The following is a 27,474-nucleotide window of genomic DNA, read 5'->3' on the forward strand; positions in this document are numbered from 1 at the left end:
GTGTTACTGCTGGGACATCAAATGTCTCAGAGATTTGTGCATTTTTGCCATTCCTCCTGCTGATAATTGATTCCTCTTAAGGAAGACTGGAATCTATGTACATCAGAGATGGATGCAAAGCAGAAGTTACTGTCCTCAAATTGCCTGACTGTTTTTTTGTTTTTCCTGCTTCTGTCTTTTTTTAAGCTCCTGCTCTTTTTCCAACTGCTTCACTCCACGAGAATTTCCCTCCTAATTCTGGCAAAGATTCAAGGAAACATGAACCCTATTATTAACCACCGTAAAAGTCCTTAGTAGTTAGGACAACCCCGGGAAAATCTTCTGAGACACCTCAGAGCCCTGAACCTTCAGGCATGACAACAAATAAACAAGCAAATGATCTGTCTTCCTGAATTCTCTCTTTGTTTGAAGCTGCATAGTGTGTGCAGCTAACACAAAATAACACACAAAGTTATTAGTGTACAACACTGACTTTTGTGGGCATTTGAAGATTTCCCCTGATGCTGTTTTGGAGATGCTCACCTGATCTTCATCCAGGAGGACGAGGCCCACTATCACAATGTTGATATTCCCTCCTATTGTACCATCTTTGAACAGACTGGAGACCTGGAGGATGCACAAGCAAACATTATTATACATCATTATCATTACTACAATTTACTTAAACACCTTAATTTGTCTAAAATTTCCTCATGATATTAAGCTTGCAGATTGTTATTTACATAAAGAACAACCAAATATAACTTTAATCAACACAGACACTGTGGTCCAGTTAAATCTAATGTAATTTTGAAGCATAATTGACATTTGCAAATGGCTTGATAAAGGTGGTAGGGTTAAGTGCAGATCTTTATCTAGCTGCTGAAACTTTAACATCTAGTCTTATCTTTAAAAAAAAATCCTGACACAACTCAAAGAACATGTTGCTTACTCTCTCAAAAACTTCCCTGACTTCATCCTGAAAACTAAGCACCACATGCATTTCTGTGTCTGCTAAAAATCAAAGGTTCAATGTGAATCATGCGACTATTATGGATGTTTTAATCATTTAGTCAAGCTTATTAAGCCTTGATAATAATACCGTTGCAAATACAACAAAAAGGCCTGTTTCAGATGTGAGACAACACACCTTGACATTCCTGTGGAAACAACACACAAAGCACAATCAATATTGCTGACGTCTGACAACCACAACTGCTGTTTCCAATTCACTTTCTTGTACCGACATATGATCAGTCATAACAGTTCGGGCTTTAAAAGGAGACTCTTAATCTTTTGTTCATGTTCGCTATCTGTCTCTCTCCCTGTGAATTCATAAGGTGCCACTCATAAAGTCTTTTTCTTTCCCCAGGAAGACTCTCATTCATTCCTTATGTTCCTCATGTTCGGTCTTCCTTTGCACTGACTCATGAGAAGACACATGGCAGCGGTTTGTTGCCAAACTCATGAAAAAAATGCCTAAGTCAAAGAGGGAATCAAAGCCACTTACTTAAAGTGAGATGTCCCGAAACACCGGTGTTTGACAGAATGTACGATTTGCACAGCCTGATCTGATCAGATTAGATGATTGTGAATCGCTGTGTTTTCATGGCCACATAGAAGAAACAGTCACACCAGTTCCCATAGAGCTTCAGCATTTTGTGGTACATAACGCACAGCATGCTTTTTTTAAATTGGTAAATAAAAATGTTTTTGAAGTCTTTTAACTGTACCACAGAGAAAACATAAATCTGCGTGAATGCTGGAAAGGCTGACGAGATTTAATTTTCACCAAACATTTAAAGAACCTTTTCAAGACCCCTGGGAGTGGTGCAGCTGGGGTTGAGGGCTGGGTGTTTTCTGTGAAACTCCATACTCTATTTAGGTGACTCCTCTGAGGCGGCCTGCGACTGCTCCAACTCGGATTCTACTAGAGGGAACCATGTTTTCAAAATAGACGGATTATCTTTGGATTTGCCAGTCAGTCATTAAGTAGCAAAACGAACGTGACGGAATTTGCCTGCAGATCAAGTGAGACGAATGAGGGGGGACACTGTGAGCGTCGCGGCGATGATCTCACCCAGATATCAGTTTCATGTTTTTAGATGTCTTCTGTCTGATAAGTTAGTCTGGAAGACAGGCGTGTCAAGTCACCAAGCCCTTAGTATTGGCAAACCTCAAATAAACTGTATGGCTTTCAACCAGTGTCAGCTGATGCTACATGCTGCATGATGACAGATCATAGGAAGTTTTATTGTTGATCCCAAAACTTTGTTTGATGCGGGGAAATAAGCCACTGCAACATGTCACTGTCAGTCACATTAGACATACTATTGTTAAGTCACTTGTAAATATTTTATACATGCTGACAGTGTGCAGGACTGTCCAGAAAAATAGAAGTGATAAAGGAAGACATCCTATATCATATTTGCTATTATTAAATTAAGCAGACTCAGCAGTGAGCCGGTGTAAAGCCTTGACTATACTCCCTTGTGTAAATGCACACAGACAGTTGCTGCTATTACAGTAAATTCTATTTTTCCTACATGCTTAATGGGTTGAACATGTATGTATTCCATGTATGCACACTACTGTCTTTGCAGCATAGTTGTGAATTTTGGACTGCACGCAGACATTCATGTAGGAGTTCATGTAAACTCTTGCAGACTTCAGGAGACGTAAAAATGTATAAAAGTTTAAAGGCCAATTCATGGATCATGAAACATGCGGAATATGAAGATTGGCGGTGGACATATAGGCTGTTCCATTCATCCATTCATACTTCAATAGACTTTGCTCACATTGCCTACGACATTGAACCCAGAAATACTGAGAAGTCTCCTGTGAATGTTTTTGAGATGTTGCTGATAACTTTGCCCCTTTTACTGGATATAGCAGCTAGTAAGAGATTGACCTGTAGCACTGTGTCAATGTGATTATTCCAAAGCGATGCCAGCTGCAGTGGATGGACTTAACACAGGATTACTGGAGAAATTAGGACTTCTTGCTGAGTCTGGGCACCTTGAATGGAAAACATGTACAAATCAGAGCTCCCTGAAAGTCTGGTAGCAGCTACTTCAATTACAACCTTTGCTGCTGATGACTGACAGCTTCCTCATTCAATATCAGTGCATAAAACAAGCAATTGTTTTCCTGCTGCAATCGCAATGGTTGCATTCTGCACAATCACAGTTTTTGGGCTAAATGTAGACATCTGCAGATGGGTCCACATTAGCATGCTAACATATTTCTATAGTGGCATGCTGTTTTATTCTATCCAGGACTGCAGAATTGAATTTCTCTCACCATGTTCAGTACAGTAAGAACATATGTGGTTATGTTCTCATGGCCGTGGTTGTCCATCATCTTTCTGTCCACCACCACCAGAGTCTCCACATTGAGCTTCTGATTGGCCTGATTCTTCATCAGCGCTGCCCTTTTGTTCCTGGGGACGAACTTGTACTCATCTGGGAGGATAAAAACATCTTCTTCTGGAGGTTTGGGCATATCTGTAACAACAGATGGTGGAACATAAAAGGAGTTAGAATTCATCAAGTAATTCAGTGTTTTAAGTAAAACATGTGGAAACAACCTGCAGTGCACTTTGGCTGCAGAGTCAACATGATCAGGAAGGAACAAACTACTGTACAGAGATTAAGCGATTAATTTTAGCAATTTAAATGCAGATATAGCAGGTATAATGTTCATTGCAAATAGGTGCAAGCTTTATTTCCCACAGCTGATTAGACTGTATGTTTTGAAAAGCTTTGAAATTACCTTCACCAGCCAAATGGCTACCTTTAACCGGTGATGCTGGCAAGCAGCTGACAACCACTCTAGATGATTAACTATACTCTTACATTTGTGACCTGATGTCATGGTTAAAGTGCAGACTGAGATTGTTTCTCTTGTTGACTCTGGCAGTCCCAGTGTTATGCTACCATTAAGTAAAGTGTGAAACCACAGGATGTGGCTGTGCATTAGCTGCAGCTACAGAAAGTCACGATATATGCACCAACATGTATATGAAATATTTACAAGCTAAAGCATCCATTTTCCTGTCAGTGCAGTCATCAAAGAGATGCCTGAGCAGTTTATTGCTCTGCAGACAATGTTAGACAATAAACAGCACAGAGAAGTCAAGCCAATTCATGTATCTGTTTTAATCACCTCTGCAAACTAAAGGTAATAAAGATGATTTTGAATTGTGCCCAAAATGATCTGACACAGATAAAATGCTTTTTTATAGGAAAGCACTGTACTATCAGCCATTATTTGTGACTCAGAAACACACACACTTTCTCACATTCACATCACATTCATATTTTTACTGTGACACAAGATTAATCGTACACCTGTCAGTGAAAAAGCTCAGGCTAACACCGCTGTGGCATTTGGCATTATCGCCTCCGATCTTCACTTCCATGTTTAAGGTTATCACAGCTTTCCCCTATCACTGCCTGCCTCAGATAAACTACAAAGGCTAGAAAGTTTGCTTACATAGGCGGAAGGCAGGTGAACGACCAAAGTGCCTTTCTGACTAAAACACAGCACAGGTGTTCAGTGAAGTCATGGTGTGGAAATGTAAACATGGTGTGTTTCACAGGGGACAGACAGCTGGAGTTCTGCAGGGTGATGCTGGTGGTACCGCTTCAATCCCTGCCTGCTCTCTGTTCCAGTGACCCCTGTGACACGAGCAATGTTAACTGATCTTGTGGTAATTTCTTGAGAACAAACATTTGTCACACTGCAAAGTGAATTTAAACATTCCTTTTGACCTTTCATTGGTTAAATCACTAATTAAGTCAAGCAGAAATGTCCATGTGAATTGAGGAAACCTTTGACATCATAACAAATACATAGTTAATTTAAAAAAAAAAAGTTCCTTCCAATCTTCCATGGGTTGTTTTATCGGGAAATATTCCTCCAAATATGAACTATGTTATTGTGGTCTCTGACATTTTTGACTTAAAAAAATGTATAATAATGAAATAATCTCTGTCCAATCTAGAAACCTACATGCCAACTGCATTTTTCTATTTAACACCAAAGGGGCTGATGAAAGCTGTAGCGTTTTTGAATGTTTGTTGAATGTATATGATGATATCAGCATTCGCTAATAGAAATAAAAATGACTATGGGAACATAGTCCACCAGTGAATGTTCCCATTACACCAACCAACCACAACTGTGTGAGGTTAACTACTAACAGAGTTAACCAAAAATGTCAACAAACAGATTTATCACCATATTACATGTGTTTTTCTTTTCTTTCTGCGACTGTAAGTGATGCGATAATTCCTATCAAATGTGGTTCAACTTTAACTTAAGTTCAAACCGATAATTTAGTTATGTGTAGAAATTTAGGACTAATAAAACAGCGCCGAAACTGTACAATGTGAGTCACATGTCTACGTGGGAACATTTTCATATACATGTCAAATGTTATCCATTTTCACGTGTTGGGCAAAAATGGCTGAATGGCATTTTTCAGAACAGAATATACAATTACATAATGTAATTTAGTTAAAGCACCAAAAAGGGCCAAATATCCCCTAAGCGGGAGAAGATAAATTTGTAAGGTTAATCTCATGATTAAATCTTATGGTGAGTATTTAAAATGATTTGCAACATCACCACTGCAGAAAAGGTTCTTACAGTGCGCTTCCCTTTGACTTTTTTCTGTGTCCTTTGTTTCCTTATTTATTTAATGTCTGCATAAGATGCAGCTGCAAGAATATTTAATCTAAACATGTAGAGAAATATGAGTGTGCAGGTTACATGGGGACTGTAGAAGGAGAAATTGCCCTTACATACATTTCTTCCTTCTCCCACAGAAGTGTTGCCTCTGCTTCTCCCCATGTCTGTAGTCGTTGTCATGGCGATGGCTACCATGGTGATGGTGATGCGTCGTATGCTCGCCGTGACTGTCGCTGCTGCTGTTGTCGTGACGATGAGGATTGATGCTACTTTGCTGTTTCTGCAGGCCCCTGTGTTGATCCTCATGAACGGTGCTGAAGGTGGTTTCTGTGTTTGTTACGAAGTGACTGCGAGGAGATGAATCTGTGGATCTTTTCTGAAGCACCCGGCGGCCTTTCTGCGCTGTTTCAGACTCCCTTTGTCTCTTGTAGAGGATGTGAGGTTGGTGACTAAAGGGTGCTGAGAAGTTTTCTCTCTGGGCAAGGCTTCTTGGCACCGGTCTCAGGAAATAGTCTGCGTCTTGTGTTCGGATCAAACCTGACTAGAGGCAAAACAGAAGATCTTATTAGCTTCACAGCATTTAGGCTTATTTAGGCTAGCCTTCTGTTTCCGGCATGTTCACTTGTCAACATTCAGCATAGATCATACTTTAAAGAAAGAAAGCTGGTCTGAAAATAATGACCCCTAGAGTTATTACTCTTGATGTCTAACACCTCAAAAGTTAAAATATTCTCTTCCACTGAAAGCAGCCTAAAGGGCAGAGGTCATGCATTACAAAAATAACTTCAGAACAATTACTTTGCTGCCCGATCTGTCTCTGTCAGCAATTAGTCAAGATGTGACTCTTGTTCAAGGCAACCTGACCCTCCAAACTTAAGTGCAGCTCAATTACCGACCATGGTTCAACATCTGTTCTGCTGTTCGGGGTCAACTTTTATCTCAGCAAAATCTAAATAAGAATTGGTTCAGATAGAGCAATTTTCAAACAAAAAGGCAGAGAGCAGCTCTCCTGTAAACAACCTATATGCTACACCATAAAAAAAGTTTACTAAGTACAAGATAAACTGCAAAAAATTAACCGTTTATAAAATTGTGAAAATTTAACAGCAGAAGAGCAAGAAAAAACAAAGACAGCGGAAATTTTGAAGTTCAAGAAACTGTAAAAATGGTAAAAATAAATAAATAACAGCAGACATTTGATAATTTGCTGATTTAAATACTGTAAAACTATGCAAATTTATGGTCAAAGGATTGTAGAACGATTAATACTTTTCAAAGATACCACGCTATTACAACTGCAGTTTTGACCATTTTTTTTAACAGTCAGCATGTACTTTTTTCCCCTGTGACAAAATTTGTTCAAAAACCAAACAAATATAAAAAACCCTGCTTGCCATTTGTAAAAATATCAATCTTCAATTGTCAGCAGCTTTGGCCTGTTCTTTTTTAAGAGTGAATATAGAAATTAATGCTTTTAAATGCAATTTTAGAATCTATGATCGAACAAAACAGTGAAAATTCAGTAAATAGTAGAAATAGTTACAGCTAAAAACATTCAAGTCAAACATATTTTATACTGTAAATGTTTCATAAATCTAAAAAACAAAAATACTTTGACTATAGTATGCAATACATTTTTTTTTTTAAATTCAATCTTAGATGTTATGAATATTTCTTTCTCGTTGAAGCTGTTGTTATGGAGACAGTTTTATTATGAATGACTTGCTAAAAGGGCTTTTAATGTTCGGGGCTACACTATGGGAAAGCCCATTTTAAATCTGTAAATGTTTAGCAAAATATTTCTTCAGTTGACCTTTTTCTCTCTCCGTCTTTTTCAGTCTCTTTGGGATGGAGACAGAGACATTTTCAGCTTTCATATTCCATTTTCAATAAACTTCCATCAACACGGCAGTTTCAGACACTTGGAGATACTTTCTTATGCTCTCTGCCTCTCTCTTTGTCTCTCTCGGTCTCTCTAAACACGCACCACATCTGCGCTGACAGTCAGCTGGCACGAACTGCTTGGACTTTAACTGCACTTGGCAGTAACAGTGATTTCCCTAAAATATGTTTAATTGACTACAGTCTCCGTTTTTGTTTTGTTTTTTTTCACTGCGAGTGGAGTGTGAGGTCCTTCGTCACTGCAGCCAGTTCGCTGGCTGACAGAAACAGACTGACACAGTGGCAGAATGTATTTGTGTGTGTCTTAACACAATACAATGTGGACGTTTGAGACAAAAAAGGGGTGAAAAACAGCTGGAAAAACACAGATTATAAATGTACAATTGAATGTTTGCCTATGGATTTGCACACATTTGCACATGTATGTTTTTGCATTAAAGTAAAAGAATCTCTAGTTGCAATAAGTCAGTCTTGCAGATTCAAAATTGTAACAACACTAACTTAAGGCTCTACTTCTGTCACAGAACAGAAAACTAGTGGAGCAAAGTCCTTGGAAAATAGTGGGACCGCATTAAGCAGCAAATGTAAAAAAGGATGAATATGAGCCAGTACAGATGTGTCATCTGTGACCGCACAGTTTACGGCTTTCATCGTGTGCTGTGAGAAAAAAAACAAAAACTTACAGAATAATGCATTTATGTTGCATTATTGATCTTTTATTCTCTCAAATGATATAAAAATATGGTTTTAACACGTTCAGTTCTCTTGATCTAAAAACCATACGCACATCTGCTTGACTCCACATGACCCCTGAAGTGTAAAGTTCACGGTCACATGAATACTGGTAATACTGGTTTAATGCCCTCACCACGAGTCAGCGGACAGCAGTTGTTGTCTGTAGGTGTTTCTGTGTTGGATAATGATCATTTCCCACCTATCGTAACTGGTGTTTCACAGACAAAAGAAAACCACAAACAGCGACATAGAAACATATTTGGAGACATATTTACAGCCAGACACACACACTCGTACTCACTACTTACTGACATGATTACAATCTTTTTGGCCCTTTAAAAAACACAAGAAACCAATGATGCTACATAATATAGTCCTCAGACAGTGTCAATGTTTTGCTACATCAGCCGCTTACCAGCACTGTCATTTCTATTGTCTGTGTTAAAATCCTCTGAAATACGACCACCACAATCCAAGACAATGTTGCACCTACTACAAAGAGACGGCAATCACTATGGGTGATTGACTTCAGTTAGCTTTGGGGCAAAAGAAAGACGGCAGAGGAGGATCAGTTGTTGACAAAAAGAGAACAGAGAGGAACTGGAAAGAGGCTTAAGATGCATTACCACCTTCAACTGTTGATCGCCTGCCAACGGTCAAGAAATACCACAGCCAGGATCGTTGCTCACAATCATATGTGACAGCCGGTGCGTGATTCCACATGGCACCCGCCCCAGCAATGCGTAATCACAGACAATTGTCAACATTTGGTTCCAAGTCACGGTGAGGCCTCTGACCTGAACTGTGCTGCTGTCAACCTCCAGAACTTCACACGCTAAGTATTTATTCTGTCTGGGTGGGTGGCTGCAGGGCTGAGGTACTCGTGTGGAGATGCAGGAAAGCGGCTCTCCGGGGAAAACCGGGGCCATGGGTTGATGCTTTTGGTGGAAGGAAATAAGAGAAAAATCTTTCTTCGTACTTTGTTTTTGTCGTGAGTGGTTATTTTTGGTCCGCTTATTCCAATGGCAGTCAAATGAGATGGGACAGATAAAAAAAAAGAGGAAATCCATGATGGAAAGAGACAATCACTGGGCTCACACCTGGAGCACCGTGGACCGCACTGTTTAGTTGGAAGTTGTTATAGAAACTGTCATGTTCTGATACATATTAAAGAGCAGTCTGGAGTGCACGGTGCATCTGGCTGACATTCAGTCTTAAACAGAACTCACTGAACATATCTGCAGAGCTGAATTACTTGCAGTAAACTTATTTTCAGCTGCATGAACTGCCAGCTCTCTCTAACTCATACGGCTAGAAATCTCAAAACACGGCTTTGCTCTCATTGTTGCTCATATCTGCATTAGACACCACTTTAGAACAGCATGCAGATATGTGCTCAGCAAACTATTCAAAAACACGCAGAGCTTTTAATTTCAAAACTGCAACATGAGTCAAAACCAATTCAACAATTCCATTTGAGGCATGTGAACAAGCACAAACATCCCAAAGCTTCAAAGTGACAGCAAGTTGACTGCAACGTCTGTCTCTTCCTTTTCAGCACCACATCTATGTCTTATAATCTATTGTCTGTGTAAAGACTCATCTGTCTTTTCAGCACTGAAGTTTGTTACACGAGACACAATTATTCCCAGATAGTGGGAATGAATGCGGGTCTCCAAAGGTCCTTGATGAGGTTCCAATTCGATAGTCGTCTAGCAAAAAAATAAATAAAAAGTCCCTCATGGAGACAACTATTTGAGCTTATTTTCAACTACACATTGCCAACTCTCTCTACACGCTGCAAAGATGTGTACCGTGGTGAAATCTGAGTAGACCTTCTATTTCCATCTGCACAAGTTGTTGTCAAATTGAGCGTTTTTATAAGTGCATCTGTGCTTTTTTTTTTTTTTTTTTGCAAGGTCTTCACATGAAAATCCTTTCAGAAGTGATTTGTTGCAAAGCCCAATTAAGGATGAGCCACTGGTATGCTTGTGTCTGCAGCTCCCCCATAACAAGAACCATGAGTCACTTTCCACACATCCTCCTGTTTCCTCTCATCTACATCTGACTGAATGGACTGTTTCTCCTCGAGACACATCAATGCCTCTAATTGTGTAATGAATGCTGTCTTTATGGATGGTGGCCTGCGTTCAATTCGTTCAATCCAGATGCTGATGTTGCATAATTTAAATTGCACTGGCAGATTCTATGATTGTTTAAAACAAGGTAATTATATATATATGTTATATATATATATATATATATATATATATATACATACACATAAGTTTTTATTTGTGGACAGAAACCAGATTTAGAACTTGTATAAAAGACCAGATGTGATAGCAGTGTACTGCATGTCCAATGAATTCAAAATGTTTGTCTCAAACAACGCAGCATGCATCCTCTTTGTCTTCCAACAAACCCCTACAGTAAATCTTTTCATGATGTCTTCAGTCCATAAATGCTGCTCAGCCTTTCAGTTTGAGCATTGCCTTACCAAAAAACAACATACATCTGCACTTTCTTTAGGTGTGAGTGTATGTATGCAGGCCACTATGTTAGGAGATTAGGTCACACTAGTGCCTTTCGTAAATAGCCAAAGTCATCAGATTACACACTGCGCTCTACGAGGTGCAAATAGCAGTCATAAAATGCTGAAACACTACTTGGGAGGGCGCAAACAGCTGGACTCTCTGGAGTCAGACTCATCCAGACAAGCAGCGACAGGAATAGGGGTGGGCAGGTAAGAAACGGTAGGAAAACGGAAATGAGGGGGAAGCATTTAGTGCATTACAAGGTGCACCTGACTGTGAGCAGTATATGGTTCTCTCGTCTTTTTTTTCCTTTTCTCACTACCTCTGGGATGGAGACAAAAGAACGATAATTATACTTCATGTTTAGTACTAATGATTTCAATCTAAGCATGTTTTTCAATTAAACTCAAGTCTATAAGTCGCACAGTATGTGTGAGCTTTTATTCAGCATCACATAAACAGCAACAGCAATTCAAGAATTTAAATTTAAAAAAAAGAACAAGTGGAGATTTTTCATCTCAGATTTATTCTTCAACAGCATTCCAACAAATAGCTTAAAATTTCCCAACTATCCCTCTTTTGACAGACCAAAGTGCAGCAATGATTTATGCTCTGATGATTTACTGTGTTTGTTGCATGAAAACCGTTCCCATAAAAACTACATTTCAGGCTGCCGATGGCGGCGATTCAAACTCTGACTTTGCGTTGACAGAGTTTATTGAAAAATTGGGAATGATATCCTGACATCACACCATTGAGTTCCCATTTCTGAATCAATTAGGGATTTCCATATTATCCAGAACACATTACACGACCTGGAGGTCTATTAATTTGGGAAACTGTTCCAAACTGACTCAAGTCCATCTCATCTGCGGATGACTCAATACCTAATCTACTTTCTACGACGTAATGTGAGCAGATGATAAAACTGGTAACAGCCCTTTCAGATCATTTTATGTATCTAATGTTGAAAACTGATGCCAAGACCACACTGTATGCTTTTCAAAGCTTCATCACATCAGTAGACCATCCCTCTTATATTCTTGGAAATCCCAGAGGTGGGACGAGTGTGCAGCATTCTATTATTACGACTACTACTAGCCTAGAGGCAAGAAGCACACCCGTCCTTTTACAAGAGGAAAACACATGCCCTCCAAGTGATTTGTAGTGGCAGGACATTTAGTATTTCCCTTTGATACAAAAGGAAGGTGTTCTTCACAAGTCTGAGTGAAATTGGATGAGACCAACAGATGTATATGAAGCCCAAGGATAATGAGGCACATCCAGGAGCCAAAATAGGCAGTTAGAGAGCTTGACAAGTGTCTGGTAATATTTACAGAGGCAAATTTATGAGACATTAAAGGTTCAAGATGTGTCTGACACTAACTCCTTTGGGAAAAACCTTCATAAGACCAAGTCATTATTACCATGGGCGCATTCTATCATATTTATGTGTACGTAAAAATGCTTTGTGAAACATGCCATTGAAGTAGGTCTGTGGTTTATAGATGGACTCCTCTAAGTCTCTTCGCTTGCAGAACGAAGAATCTACTGTCATGCTAGCAGCTTTGTGAGGCTTTTCTGATAGGGTCAGTGGTATTTTGAGCTAAATTTCACCATGCTAGCATACTCAAGTTAATGAGTAATGTGTTCTCCATCTTAGCATGCTAACATTTTCTGATCAGAACTGCACACAATTAGATAATTCTGTTTGTGAAATTCATGGACCTGATCTCAAGGTGCAACCAGGGTGAGAAGGGTGTGAAGTTCAGAAACCTCTGCCTTTGTTTTTTGCAGATGATGTGGTTCTGTTGGCTTCATCAGGTTGTGGTCTTCATCGCATGCTGGGATGGTTTGTAGCTGAGCATAAAGTAGCACAGATGAGAGTCAACACCAGTTTTTGGCAAAGACCAAGCCATGGTTAATTGCAATAAACCAGTGGTTTGCTACCTCTGGGTTGGTAGTAGGCTACACGCCAAAGTAAAGAATTTCAGTATCTCAGGATCTTCTTCAGAAGTGGTGTGAAAATTGTGCACCAGATGTTGCAGGTTAGTGACTGAAAGTATGATATTGTGGATACTAGCAGCTGAACTGAGCTTTATCCATTACAGATAAAGTGAGCGGCTCGGTCATTTGGAGGGAGCTTGAAGTACTGCTGCTGTTCCTTTGCATTTAAGGGAGCCAGCTGAAGTGGTTTGGGCATCTACAATTCTACAATTCTACAATTTCATTTAACAGACGCTTTTGTCCAAAGCGATGTACAACACAAGCAAGAATTCAGACAAAAGGAAAGACCTTTAGTAAGTGCAAAAAGTGCAAAAAGTGCAATTGGTCAAAGGTGTTGCCATCAAGTTGCAGAAGAAGTGCCAACCAACCCCCCACCTTTTTTTCCCCCACTTTGTCAGTGCTAAATAAGTGCACTTATTTAGCATCTGATTAGGATCCCTCCAGGGTGCCTTTCTTTGGAACTTCTCCAAGCACATGAAACTGGGACAAGACCTCGGGATAGACCCAGAACTCACTGAAGGGGTCACATATTTGGCCTGAGCACATCTTGGGATCCCCCAGGAGGAATTGGAAAGCTTTCTTGAGGAGGGGGACGTCTGGAATGCCCCACTTGTCCTGCTGCCATTGTGACTTGACCCCAGATAAGCAGCAAAAAATGAATAGACTGACAGATGGATGGATGGATGGATGGATGGATGGATGGATGGATGGATGGATGGATGGATGGACAAATAGCTGAGAATTATGAGAATCTCTGCAAAATCTGAAATTTTTACCTGACGACTCCACTGAGAATTTAAAGGATCATTAAAATCAGTTTGCCCATATCCTGCACCATACTATGGCTGAAAATCAGACAAGATGCCATATATGAAGGAGAAAATATAATGACTCATGGTACCAGACTAAAACAATGTCTGCACAGCACTCTGCTCACTGCCCTTACCCCCATAAAAGCCAGACTAAAGCGTATTATGCTGCAGCATAAAGTCGACACAGAAGAGGAACTGTTTTATGGTCCCCCTTTGCACATGTGTGTGACTGTGCAGAGAATGAAAGCACTTGGCAGGTGAACAGTGCAGCCAGTGGGGCTGGCCTGCTACTTTTATTCCCCCAATTCCTTGCTTGTAAGTAAGAGATTTTTACGGTTGATCTCCCTACTGTCATCAAAGCAGGGCAAACCACTATATGGGCTGCCAGAAGAGTAGAGTTGAAAAGGCAGTCGTTACAACATCACACTGCCTACAAGGGGTTTTCTGGCACTTCAAAATGTCAGCGAGGGAACAATGACCCTTACAAACTTTATCTCTACATCTTTCTCTTTCTCTGTGATCTTTCTTTATCTTCTCTTTGTGTCCGTCAGTCATGAGAAACCATATCAAGCAGGCTGTGGAAGTCACTCTAAATGCAGACGGATAATGCTAATTTCTCAAAACAATGACTGAGCAAACAGAGGCGATGAAGTGGTCTCATCTAAGTTGTACCATGCTGCAGTTTGGAGGCCAGGTGTTGTGTTCCTCTGGTCAATATTTACCTCTTGCCAGCCAAATAGGAAACTGGCCAAAGTGCAAGGTCTCCTGTAAGCTTTCAGATGGCCTAGTTCCCACATTTTGACCAGTCGTATAACACCACAGTCATCCTTCACCTCAGAGGACATCACAATGACTCACCATTTTTGTTCACATAATGTCAGAGTGGAATCGGATTTATTGCTCCTTGTCACATAAGTGACACCCACAGTTAAGGACAATGATCCCAGAAAGCCTCCCCAAATACAAAACCAGGTTGGCATGTAGATAAATTAGTTGCAATATTACTACCCTAAGTTAGTTTAAATGAGATTTTAACTGAATGTATAAATAAATGTAAAAAAAAAAAAAACAACAAAACAACTCTCTTCTATCCAGTTGCTGGCTGTCTATGAAGTCATTGTGCATTTCTGAAAAATGGTAGCTATTTTTATCTCTCCCCAGGAGTCTAAATACCTTCGTCTGCTGATTTTGCTTCGCAGTTCCCCAATTCACATCAGAAAAAGTCAAATTCCCATTGATGCACTGACCCAGACCGTCCTAGCCAGCCTTAGCCGTGAGAACCACATTTACAGTCTCTGCAGCCCTGGACCTTTTGGCTGAATCTTTTATTGGGATCTGATCTGAAATGCAGGCACACACATAGACACACACACAAAAAGAGAGAAGAAGAAGAAGCATCCCTGGAGGTGTGCCATTCTCTGTGTGTAGTTTTAGAGGGCAATTCTCAGACACAGCAGTGGTCCTCTGGAAGTATAAATAGGAAACCCGCAAAAATGGGCCTGGAATTTATTAGAATCAAACACACTAAAAAGCTAAAATGAAATGTGGTCATGCTAGTTTTAAAAGCAGTTGTTTAGTTATAACTATGAAAAGATGGAAAATTTGAAAATATTTTTTTCTTCAGATGGCTTATCTGACTTCTGGTCTAAATGCACATAGTATATTATTTCTTCCAACTGCACAACTGCACTGATATTCAAGAACAAATAAGAAACACTGCACTTTTTTTCTCTGCTTACTAGCAAATTGTTTCACTTCAACTCCAGTGGTTCTAAATGGGTAATATGAGTATGTGAGTTTAAGGCTGAGAGGATTACAGGTGCATTCATAAAACCCTTTGTTCTCCAGTCCAGACTATTAAGAGGGCCAGTTTAACACTCGGGGTCTTATGGCGGAGCTGCCTCACTCCAGCTTGCTTAATGTCATTCTTACAGTCATGTTTCCTTTATGTTCATGCAGCAGAGAAAGACCACCAAGGCAAGAGCTGCTGAAAGTCAGCCAGCATTCTTCACAGACAACAATAAAGTCTGGAGGACGTAATTAGAATTTGTCCACTCAGCAATATTAGCTTAAGTAATAAAAAAAGATATGAAGGATAAAAGTAATAATGACTTTTATCCAGGACAAGATGGATGTATCACACAAGAAGAAGTAGAAAGAAAAACAAAACTTCCCTCGAACACTTCCAGAACAAACTCAGAGCAAGGCTTTGGCTCAGATGCTTTGAGTCTGATCTAACACAAACACAACCTGCACTGCTGATCATGTCAACACCAATAAATCTGCTCAGTTTTGGATGTAGATATCAGCTTACTAACTGTGCAGCTTTTAGCGTGTTGTATATATCAGGCTAATATTAACATCCAGAGCCAGAGCAGCTTGCTGCACAGTTACCATCCATTCGCATGCTACCACCTGGCCCTTCCTCATGAGACAATTCACTTGAATTAATTTAGCAGTACTTTTGCAATTTGCATACAGTCATTTCACTTTTTTGCAGTTCCAGTGGCTAATTTGCAGACGTTATTACTCGCTGGTTGAACTCGAGCAACAAATGCCAGTCAGTGTCATGGAATATTAAGCGCATTTTTATATCTCTGTGCTGAACTTCTTGTGTCAGCCGTGAAAGTTGTGCAAACAGTATTTTTGTGCTAAACGAAAAGATGAAGTACCACCAAAACATTATTTTGGCATATTTGGCTTCCATTTGGATTTTCCTGGCTTATAGAGCAAACATGATGCAGTGTTCACAGGCCTGACTTTTCCATCCATTAGTTATTCATTAGCTGACTCAGGCAAAAGTGCAACATGCATGGAATGAGTTAGGGCTACTGATGCACGGCCGGCTGGAGGAAGAAAGTCCGGTGCATGACTGGCCAACTTTGTCAGTGGGTTTTTAAGTCAACTCAAGTCAAATATAAGTCAATTTTCTGTCCACAGTAGACAGACAATGCATTGACTCAAGTGCTGTGTGAAAGGCAGCCTGAGAGAAGAAGACTGAAAGAAGTAATTGATGATGGTTTTGATGTGTCAAAGAGAAGGACAGTTTCTCACAATGAAAGAATTGTAGTTTTATCTAGATTTACTGGCCGGCTTTAATCTGCATTTTTTCCTCCTTTCATTCTCCTTTTTCTTCTCAGTTTTTCCTTTCGCTCAGTGTCTGATTGGCATCTGGGCTGTAAGATCTTGTAACCCAAAATTATAGTGTGCTGTGTTTTAAAGATTTCCGTCATTTAGTCAGTCTGAGTGTTAATTTGCTTTTGTTTTCTAAATGATAAGTTGAAACCCAGAAAGGGTCACTGCCCTATCTCTCCCACTCTCCCTGGACTCTGACACTCTTTGTTTATATTATCAGGGTTTCCAGGATCAGCCAACTTTCTTTGGCTCTCAGACTTGCTATGTCTTCAAAATCAGTGAGTACAATTACAGATCAATCAAAATACAGCCAAATCTAAAACCGAAATAAAAGCGTCCAGGAGGCAAACTTTCAAATAAACTGACCTTGGAGTCGTTTTTGGCTACTATAAACACACACACACACACACACACACACACACACACACACACACACACACACACACACACACACACACACCAACCCCGATTTGGCTTATCTGCTCAATCCTTCTCTTCCAAACTCTCCTGCAACCTGACTCTGCGCATGTTCAGACTCACCATCCCCATGCATGTGGACAGTGCCACCGAGGAGTTGACCCCCGACCTCAGCGACCCCTGGTAAAAGCAGAGGTCGTTCTGGTAGTAGGCCCTCAGGCTCTTGGTGCCGTTCTTTCCCAGGACTTGGATGGTGAAGCCAGGTGCAATCAGGCTCTCCGAGGCCTCCCTCAGCTCCATGTGGAAGTCCTGCCCCAAGCCACTGAGCCGGAAGTGGACGGTTTCACTGCCATTGTTTGATGATCCTGCATCTGGAGTCAGAGATCTGCGTCTTCTTCTGCGCTGATGGTGAGCAACTTCATGAGAGATGTAGAGACCTTGGTGATTGACCTCATATGGAGAAACAATCTCATATTCTGGTAAGACATAAAAGACAACAGGGATGGAACAAAATGGGAAAAAAATGTTATTGTGTGTTTGCAAAATTTAAAAAAAAAGTGATACACGGCATTGAAATGTAATCAGAACACACACACAGAGAAATCCATTATACTGATACGGAACGGTAACCATGAATAGATCTCATGGGCTCAAACTACAGAAATGAGACGTAGTGAAGAGAAAGCTGTAATACTAAATATGGGAGATTAGATTTATGCATCTTCACAACAACAAAACACATTGTCCTTGAGGTCAGTCTGTAGGAATGTGATGTTTCAGCATCATCCACTGCAACATGTTACTCCTCATGTCAGCTGCTTCCCTGGTTACATCATGCACAGAGTAAAACCGCAACCTTTTTCTGTCCTTTGTAAGTCCTCCTTGACCTGCCTCATATACTTTTGCTGGCAGGGTCAAGCAAAAGTTACAAGAAAAGGAAGGGTTCTAGACAATTCCAGGCCAGGCCTTTCAGTGGAGAGTGGATCATGTTTGACCTGGTGTTTTACTACCGTTTTTACTACAGCTCGGTCTGAATAACTGCAGGTAATAAAGGGGTGATGGGGGCAGGTCACAGGTCTGGCCTCTAAGTCCAGTTAAATGTCTGTGGCGGCAGAAACTAATGGGTTCTTCCTCAAAAGGTCAAATCCAAAGTGGCTGACTCCTTGCTGACTCCTATAGAGTTGCACCAAAATTGCTTTTCCAGGGACATGGTGACAGAAAACACCACTCGTGTTCATTCTGAGTAAGAATGGCCTGACCTAGTAAAGGACAGCATCATGTGTGACGAATGAAGCATATCAAGTCTTTAAAATGTTTGATAAATTGCAGGATTGTAGAGATCAGGCTTGTTGTATGGCCACAACATGTACAAAATGTGTCAAAATGTGCATTATTTCCTTCGTGTTTTGCAATAACTGGTACTGTGGTGGGATTTTAGAACAATAAGATGCCTGGTGTTGTGCGCCATCACGCACCTTTAAACTATTAACTCTTGTTAAATCTGGGTCTGTGAGTAACCAGGAAGCGAACAAATAAAGCAGCAGTACTGTTGAACTGCTAAACTGCCGTAATGACCACTACATATATGCTAAATCTATCACGGGGAAAGTTAAACGCTGTCACTTTTTCAGGTTAAAGTGCACAGAAATAACAGCAACCTTGGATGTACAGTCAACAAGACAGTGTCAGTTACTGTACAGTATGACCTGCTTTGGCAAGCCTTAATAATGAGTAAATATAGCGCAGAGACAGACATGTTGTGGCAGTGGGAAAAACACGCAGGGTGGCAGACAGTGTGTCATCACTGGCAGTGTGAATGCCTGAGGTTTCAGCCTGGTTATTTGGTGCATCTCGAGGCTGACTTTTAGCCCCCACGCACAACACAACATGCTCATTACCAGATGCACATATTTAATGCAGCTTGCTTTACTGTGATTGCTTTTTATCATGCAGTCACAGTAATGGGTGTCGACAGTGGGAAGCTACTGGTGTGATCTATTTGAGAGCTGCAGCACTGCAAAGAGCACACACATACCTCAAGTCTCAAGCATTTTCTGTGCAGACACCAGAGCAGAAAATGGTCCTCTCTATCTTTGCCACTTTGTCCACCTTCCCCCAACTCACACACACACTTACATCTTGTTAACTGTTCCACCCTAAGTCAAAAAACAGCTGCAATGACCCATGTCTGACAGTGAATAAACAAAGAGTCTGCGGGAACAGAGCACACTCACACACATCTTGTCTGCTGGACTGAGACAAGAGCCTGCAGTTGTTAGTTTGTTGGTTTAGTGGCTCCTGAGTGCCATTAGTACTGATAGGGGCTTTAGGTAGTGGTACTTTGGCTTAAAGCTAACAAAAGATTGAACATATGAATTCTGCTCTCTCCCATTCTGATTCAACTATATGACTGTCGGACAAAATAAAACTGAGCAGTCATTGTTGAAAGCCTGGCTGTGAGATGACAGGGCTTCCCCTTCACTTCTGTTTCACATCATCACCACATGTTCCCAGGAAAAAGACTTTTTTTTGTGTCATTTATGGATGCTTTTCATGGCAACAACAACAACAACAACAGCAAGGGGGAAAAAGAGATGTGGACTAGAATGCACAATCAAAGAAGTTGCTGACTCAGCAGACCCCATGGGGTTGTTAGTTACGCAAAACAAAGAACAGATGAAGGCCTTGCATTTAAATGCTCGCAATAATAATTAGATCATTGCATCCTCATTCAAGACGTTCATCACTCAATGCACTTATGTTTTAGGTGGCATTTTCATTGTACTGTAAAGCAATTAGATGAATAATCTTTTTTTTTTTTGCATCTTGCTGACAGGTTTTACAAATCAATCATTTAATAAAGGTGCCTCAAACAAGTACAATAAGTTTAGCTAAATTACACTACTCCTAATTTTTGCTTGGGATCCACTACTACAGCAGACAGTGGTGGCTCTGTGTCAGGGTGCAGGTCGCCCTCTAGCGGTGAAGAGAGGAAACACACCGCGCAGGTGAGCGTCGTTTGATGCTGCTGGTCGTCTGAAGGATGCAGACCGTAGCTGCACATTTCAGCTTCTCGTGTCGAAAAGCACAGAAAACCCCTGAAATTCATGCATGCACTCCACCACACACACACACACACACACACACACACACACACACACACACACACACACACACACACACACACACACACACACACACAAACAATTTAACCCCCTCTAATGATATTTTTGTGCGACACTCAGCATACCTGTGTGTTGAGGCAAGTTGAGAGATCGGAGCAGATCCGATGCTCGTGGTCGATATCCTAGACTGTCAGCACCGTCATTCAAAAGCACGCTCTGGAAGGAAGAAAGTGCACATGTGATTTGGTTTGTGTATCCTGCAAATCACGGAAAATGAGCCCACTTTGCCACCTGAAGTGTTGACAACTTTACGAGCTCTGCATGCGTGCGCGTAAAAATATGTGCGTAAAAGTGCATCGGAGATCATGCAACAGACTTACTTTGCTCAGCGTGAAAAAACAAAAGAGGTGCAAAAAGAGCAACCACCGCGTCCAGTTCCTCCACTCTGCACGAGAAAGGCGCAGGAAAGCCATGTCCGTGGATCGCAGAGCCTAAATGACACAGCCGCCGTTTGGAAAAATAAACCAGCCAACAGCAGCGCTTTTACTTGTGATGAATGAAGCATCAACAAGTTTCACATGCAGCCTTCTTCAGTTAAGCCACTTTGGTCTCCATTCATCTCCAGTATCCAGACGCGTTAAATTGCTTCAACTCAAGTCCTCTCTCCCGGCAAGTCATTTTCGTTTTTTTCCTCACTCAGACAGTCCGAATAGAATTCAAGTTCCCCCCCTATCTCTCTCTCTCTCTCTCTCTCTCACTCTGCCGTTCTCTCTCTCTCTACCCAGCGACCCCCGCGGACCATTTTGACTCCCAATGAAATCATGTGATTGTCTTAAATAGGCTGCGTCTCGTCTTGGCAATGGCAGACTTCTCTGAAAGTCGCCCTGACTCCGAGTACGTTCCTCCAGGGAGCAGGCCGAGGGCGCACTAAGCACAGGGCTGTGGGTGTGAGTGTTTTGAGGAGTGGGTGTTGTATGGGGGTGGTGGAAAGTAGGTTTCAGCCTGTAGCCAATCACATTTGACACCTGTGCTGAGAGATGGGGTTTGTATCCATTTCTCAACTTGCAGCAGATGAATGTCAGAGGAAAAGTGTCAATGTGGGATTTCAAAAAAAAAAAGTAAAATCTGTTATTTGTTGCATGGAGGTTATGCAGTTATTCCTGCTGCAACAGATTTGTTATGTTTTCAAAGTATAGCTGGAATGCCATTTTGGATTTTGCAACCCAAACGTGATCTGGAGACTACACCCTGCAGCAGGTAATCAGTAATTTGTAATGGTTTACAGCCTAAAATTTAACCTGTGACCCTGTTTAATCCCCTCGTCTCGCTCCCATCTCTCCCGTATTCCGCAGCTGTACTGATAGGCAATGTGCCAACATTTCTCATCCCCCAACAATCATTCATAGAAGTGCTTAGGAGTGTGGGAGCCAAAGGATCAGGAGTGCTTGTTTCATATTCTGGAGCATTTCATCCTCCCAAAAGAAAACCAGATGAGATTTTTTGCTGCGCGGCAGAAGAAATAAATGTGTGAAGGTTTACGGCATGATCTTTCTAGCACTAAGTCAGAGGTGGTCACAGGCAAGGTGAAGTTCCACCTCACTTTTCACCTGTAGTCTGTACAACAATACTCAACTGTCTACTTACACTTGGGTCCTTTAATTTCTACAGAGCCGAAAACATGCAGATCATCAAGGATTTTTAAGATAAATGAGATTAAAAGTAAGCATTTCGCAAATAATAATAAAAATTTCAGCATTAAATTCAGCAACATATATGATGTCTTATATTAACAGAAAGGCTGACAGCTAAAAATGCATATGTTTGCTGTTTACTTATCCAGCACAGTAAACACAAAACTATTCAGCCTGCGATCTGGAAACAAAACCTCAGTCTAGTGTTTCAGCAGTTTAGAAAGAGTGATGAGAGAAGACCTCTGTGACAAATTACGCTCATAAATGAAGGCTGCAGGAACAGAAGCTAACCCAAAAGTGGGACAGGACTTGAGCTCTCTGTGACACTCGGGTTTGTTTCCCACTGGAATGCAAGGTGTTGGATGTATCTTCCAGATGGTCTGTGTCATGTTAGATTAGTGACAGTATCACACATGGAGGATTTATTTGTTTTGAAAGACAGTAAGGGAATAAATGAGACAATATGGTTGTGTCAGAGCCAAATGATCAACTTTTCCCCTGAATGAAACTTCCCTCTGATTAAAAAAGTGGACTAAGTTAATGAAAGGGCATTGTCATCCTGAGAGTAATACGTTCTAAGTCTATAAAATGTATACATCTATCAAGCTGGTTTCCAGATTTCTGCCTAAGTTTGCTGATCCTGGATTTAATCAGTTATAAAATGCCATCATGGATACAATGCTTACCATATGTTTGGAGGCTCTGGAAATTTGTGCTTTACAGTGTCAGCAGCAGCTGACACTAAAGCCCCCTCCTCCTCCTCCTACATTAATACACACTCCCCCTACTCAGACACATATGTGCACTCTTTGCAATACAATACTGGCTCTGCATTGACATGGTTGCTATCACATGCATATACGGAGAATATCTGGCTCACATATTTCTGTGTGACATTTTTCTTTATGTTTGTTCAGTGACTGCAAATGTTTACAGCTGATAGGAAAGTTGCCAAACCTTTGAACCCTGAATCATTGTGCAGGGATGTACAACAGGATGCCTCGCTGTGGGAGGCGTGTGGGCAGATCAAACCAGCAGACTGAGAAATAAAAAGAAGATGCTGTATTGTTTGAAGGGCCTGAACATAAAGAAACCTCCTGCAGACTGAACTAAGCTGGTTGCCGTGAGTGTTTTGACCTCTGAACCTCTGAGCTCCTGTATGCCTCTCAGTCTGCTCGACTGTCTGACTGCTTGTTCCTGTGGCTGCCTGTCTCTCTGTGATCTTGGCTGCTTGCCTGACTGTCTGTCTTCAATATCATCTGGGGATGTATAAAAGCAGAGAGCTGAAACATAAAGGGAACTCATCTCACCATGTGTATTTTCAGGCACATTAATGGATGTCATCTGACACAAAGAGTCGTGTGAAAAAATAAGTACATCCCATGCAAATGGATTGATTTTTACAACATATTTCAGCAAGCAAACTCTGGTTAATCTTTCAAAGATTCCCTCAGATCCATAGAAGTAAAATCAGGAGTTCCGGATTAGGTTCCATATTTTGGAATCTCCCTAGGCAGTGACAGGTGGAACTTTTCCTATTTAAACCACTGACATGGAGAACTTGTTCTCTTCTCTTTTGAAGTCTGCAGGATCATCATGCCAAGATCTCAAGAGCTCTTCAATGCCTTCAGAAAAAAAGGTTGTGGCTGTCTGTGTCTGGCAAGGGATTTGAAAAGATCTCCAAATTTTTGGAAATACGTCATTCCATGGTGAGTAAAATTATGTAGAAGTGGTGCAGATTCAAACCGACTGGCTGCCCCAGTGAATTCAGCCCAACAGCAGAGCATTTGATGCAAAAAGAAGTGTCCAACAACTCCAAAATGTAATCTTCAGGCACCGTTGCAAATGTTGGTTTTGAAGTGCTTTCGTGCACAACCAGAAAGACATTGCAAAATAAATCTGAGCTGTATGGGAGGAATGCCAGAAAACAACTTTGACTCTACAAAAATAACGTTCATACAAAGGCACAATTTGACAATTAATGTACAGGCAAAGACTTCTGGAATATTGTGTTTGGGACAAACAGAGCATGGATGGAGTTGCTGGCCACAGTAACATGTTTGACGCCCACCAAAGACACATTTTTATGCTAAGAACCTCATAGCAACAGTGAAGCCTGGTGTTGGAAGTGTCATGGTTTGGGGTTGTTTTGCTGTCTCAGGGACTGAGGCAGCTTGCAGTCATTGATTCAACTATGGATCCTGTATCAAATCAAGGAGGGCTTCACAGAATGTGAGGCCATCTGTCGAGAAGCTGAACTGAAAATGGCTCAAAGGGAAGATGTAGAGGGTTATTGAAAAGTGTAGTAAAAACCCAGATATCCCAGACATTCTTACTGGTTTGCTGTACAGGAAGAATCTGATCAATATACTGGCCTGAAATGAAAGAAAGGAAGAAATGCATGACTACAACTGTGAAGAGAAGGGCATTTTAAGGAAAAGGCTGACATTTTGTGAAGCATGTACATTCGCTGTCTTGAGTTACACCTAGCCATCTGTTACCAGAATGTGCTCATTCAGGACTGGATTACTCTGTGTTGTAGATTTTGTTACATTTGGACAGGGCCAGGCTAGAAATATATTCCTGTGCCTCCAGTCTTCAAGTTAGCAGGCCGCTGGCACTAAGTCTACTCTATCTATTTTCTGATCTCTTCTGAAAAAGCTGGCTAAAGTCTCCAACCTCACTGCTAGTTGCGACTACACCACTAGCTAGATTATGTTCAGAGGCTCTAGTTCTTGATATCAGAACTTAGTGTTGCAATGTGACTCCCATCTGTGATTAGATGAGGCACACTGTGTCTTGAGTTACTGTGAACTTTTGTATTGAACAACAGTCTCTCCCTCTCCCCTGAGGTCCTTGTGGAGGATCTCAAGGTGATCCCAGACCAGATGAGATATGCAATCCTTCCAGCTAGTTCTGAGTCTACCCTAAGGTCTCCTCCCATTTGGGCATATCCGGGAAACCTCTAAAGACACCCAGGAGCCATCCTGTTCAGGTACCCAAATCACCTTAGCTGGATCATTCAACACGAAGGAGCAGCGACTCCACTCTAAGCTCTCTCCTGACATGGGAGCTCTTCACAGGATCTATAAAGCTGAGCCCAGCCACCCTACAGAGCACGCCCGTTTTGACCATTTGTATCTGCAACCTCATTCTTTCAGATCACAAACCAGAGCTCATGACCATAAATGAAGGTTGATACAAAGACTAAAGCAAGAATGTCACCTTCTCATTCCGCTCCCTATTTACCATGCCGGTCTGGAACAACACCCGCATTACTGCCAGTGCTGCTCAAACCCAACTGTCCATGTCATGCCCAAAATTCTGAAATACTCAAACTCCTTCGCTTGAGGAAGCATCTCACCTCCAACCCAGAGGAAGCGCCAGTTTCCAACAGAGAGCCATGGCTTTCGACATGGAGGTGCTGACTCTCATCTCATGAGATGCCGATGTGTAGGAAAGCATAAACATAAAAAAAAATAATGCTCTATTCACTACAAGCAGATCAAAATCAAACAAACAGAATATGTAAATTTTAGTGATAAGCTCAGTCAGCATTTTTGCAATGCAGAAAGTATGTTAACTAACAACATTTCCTCGTTATGATAATAAAAAACATACTCTTGTTCCCACTGTGTGGGCTGGTGCGAAAGAGTTGAGTGTGAATGTAATTTCTACTGAGACAATAACAATGCTTTTCTGCAGGTAGTTCATGGACTCGTTTAATTAGCTGTCGAAAACTGTCATCGTGGCAACATGTGTGAGTGAACATGAGAGTCCGTGCTTGTGGTAAGCATATGCGAGTGTGTGTACATGCTGTGATTTATGTGCATGTGTGTCTCTGTTGGTGTGTTCACACATGTATGCATGTACTGTGTTTTGGTCTGTGTGTGTGTGCGTGCATGGGTGTGTGTGTGTGCGTACACAGTAAGCTGACAGCAGCTGTAAAATTCCTCTCTGAGCATCACAGAGGGGAGGCTGATGGGAGCTGACATGGAGCAAGAGTGAAGGGAGGTGGGGAAGGAAGATGAAGGTGAGAGTGGAGCACAGGGAGATGGTTGCCAGCTAGCTCCACGATTGAAGGTTTAGTCAGGCTTTGCAAAGATTTTGCACCGCCGTCGAAGAATACTGATGCCTTTACTGCTGTTGTCCTGACCTTATCTGGTGTAAGCCATACACCTTGGACGCATCAGCTCAGAGTGAAACACTGTTTCACCCTAAATATTTGCAGATGGTGCCGAAGTTGAGCTTTAGCCACGGGTTCACTGCTGGACCTGTTCCCAGTAATTCATGGCTCGTTTTATATTTTAGAAGATAAATTGTTATTTTACTTTATTTTAAGTTACACTTTGAGACAAAGATAAACGTTAGCGAGGAGGAAAGTAGACGCATATAAATTAGAGGAAAGAGGTGCAGGGGTGATGCCAGTTTGGCTGTGTTGTGTAGCAGTTTTGTGGTGTTTAAACGCATTTTTAGAAGAAAATAATAACAGGAATTTTAAATAAATTTAATTCCATGGGTTTATTCTACTGTTAGACATGAAATATTCTCAGCTGTTTCAGTGCTGACTATGACAATAATCAGTCGCATGTAATGTAAAGCACATATTCTGAGATTCTATGTGAAAGTCAGTGTTTGTGATTGTCCTAAGCTGCTTCATTTAGAATCTGAGTCAGTTTAAGAGTAAAAAGTCTTGACTTATCATCATTTCAAGATAACTTACTAATATTTAATTTATTTCCCACCAGTGACAGTTTTAACCCCTCGACACATGAATTTATTTACAATTAAATAAAAAAAAACATTTTTGTGTGTTTTTGCTTTCCAGCTGATGCTAAAATAAGTGGAGGTTGTTCATTTATCTATTACACAAAGAACATAGATAGCTACATAGATAATAATAACAAATGTATAATAATTAGGTCCCACTCCGACTGGTCCTACAAGAAACCAGCGCTTGCAAAAGGTTCTGAGGTACGTACTGAATATGCACAAACCGGCATTGGGGGAATGGATACACTATCTCGGCTGCAGTCTGAATGAAAGTGATATGCTGTGAATTTGCGACAATAGGCATCAAGGGGTTAAAATCTTGACATGAGCAACATCAGCTACTATCAGCCAACAGTAAAGATACGCAGCATTTGCTGCCAGATAAGTTATCCAAGCAAAGCAGTGACTTTTTGCTGCTTGCTGTTCAGAAGGATTGGAACTCTATCAGATTTGTGAGTTTACAAAGGATGGACACATTTAGTCAATGCACAGTGTACACCCAGCATATTGTTTTACATGTAGCTGGCTTAGAAAAACATGGCTACCACACCATCTGTCTAAGTAATAAATAAGCTGATTTTCAGTCTTCTGAGACACTATAACTGGCTGTTAGATCTAACCAGTACTGCAGTGGAAAGCTGCACTTTCTTACTGCACATGC

The 27,474-nt window shown here is 41.0% G+C and overlaps 1 protein-coding gene across 1 annotated transcript in view; it reads right to left on the bottom strand.

Moving 5' to 3' along the window:
• Positions 1-21,252, bottom strand: part of LOC110957183 (A disintegrin and metalloproteinase with thrombospondin motifs 16) — a 57,870-nt gene extending 36,618 nt beyond the window's left edge. The window contains exons 1-6 of the mRNA XM_051957355.1: positions 20,730-21,252; positions 20,475-20,565; positions 17,348-17,700; positions 5,797-6,220; positions 3,286-3,488; positions 523-606 (exon numbers count right to left, since the gene is read on the bottom strand). Coding sequence (XP_051813315.1) covers positions 523-606; positions 3,286-3,488; positions 5,797-6,220; positions 17,348-17,700; positions 20,475-20,565; positions 20,730-20,822 — 1,248 coding nt within the window. The 5' untranslated portion in view covers positions 20,823-21,252. The remainder of the gene's footprint in view (positions 1-522; positions 607-3,285; positions 3,489-5,796; positions 6,221-17,347; positions 17,701-20,474; positions 20,566-20,729) is intronic.
• Between the last annotated feature and the right edge of the window lie 6,222 nt (positions 21,253-27,474).

The sequence above is a fragment of the Acanthochromis polyacanthus genome, chromosome 12 (genome assembly GCF_021347895.1).
Source record: "Acanthochromis polyacanthus isolate Apoly-LR-REF ecotype Palm Island chromosome 12, KAUST_Apoly_ChrSc, whole genome shotgun sequence".
In the NCBI taxonomy this organism is placed as follows: domain Eukaryota; kingdom Metazoa; phylum Chordata; class Actinopteri; family Pomacentridae; genus Acanthochromis; species Acanthochromis polyacanthus.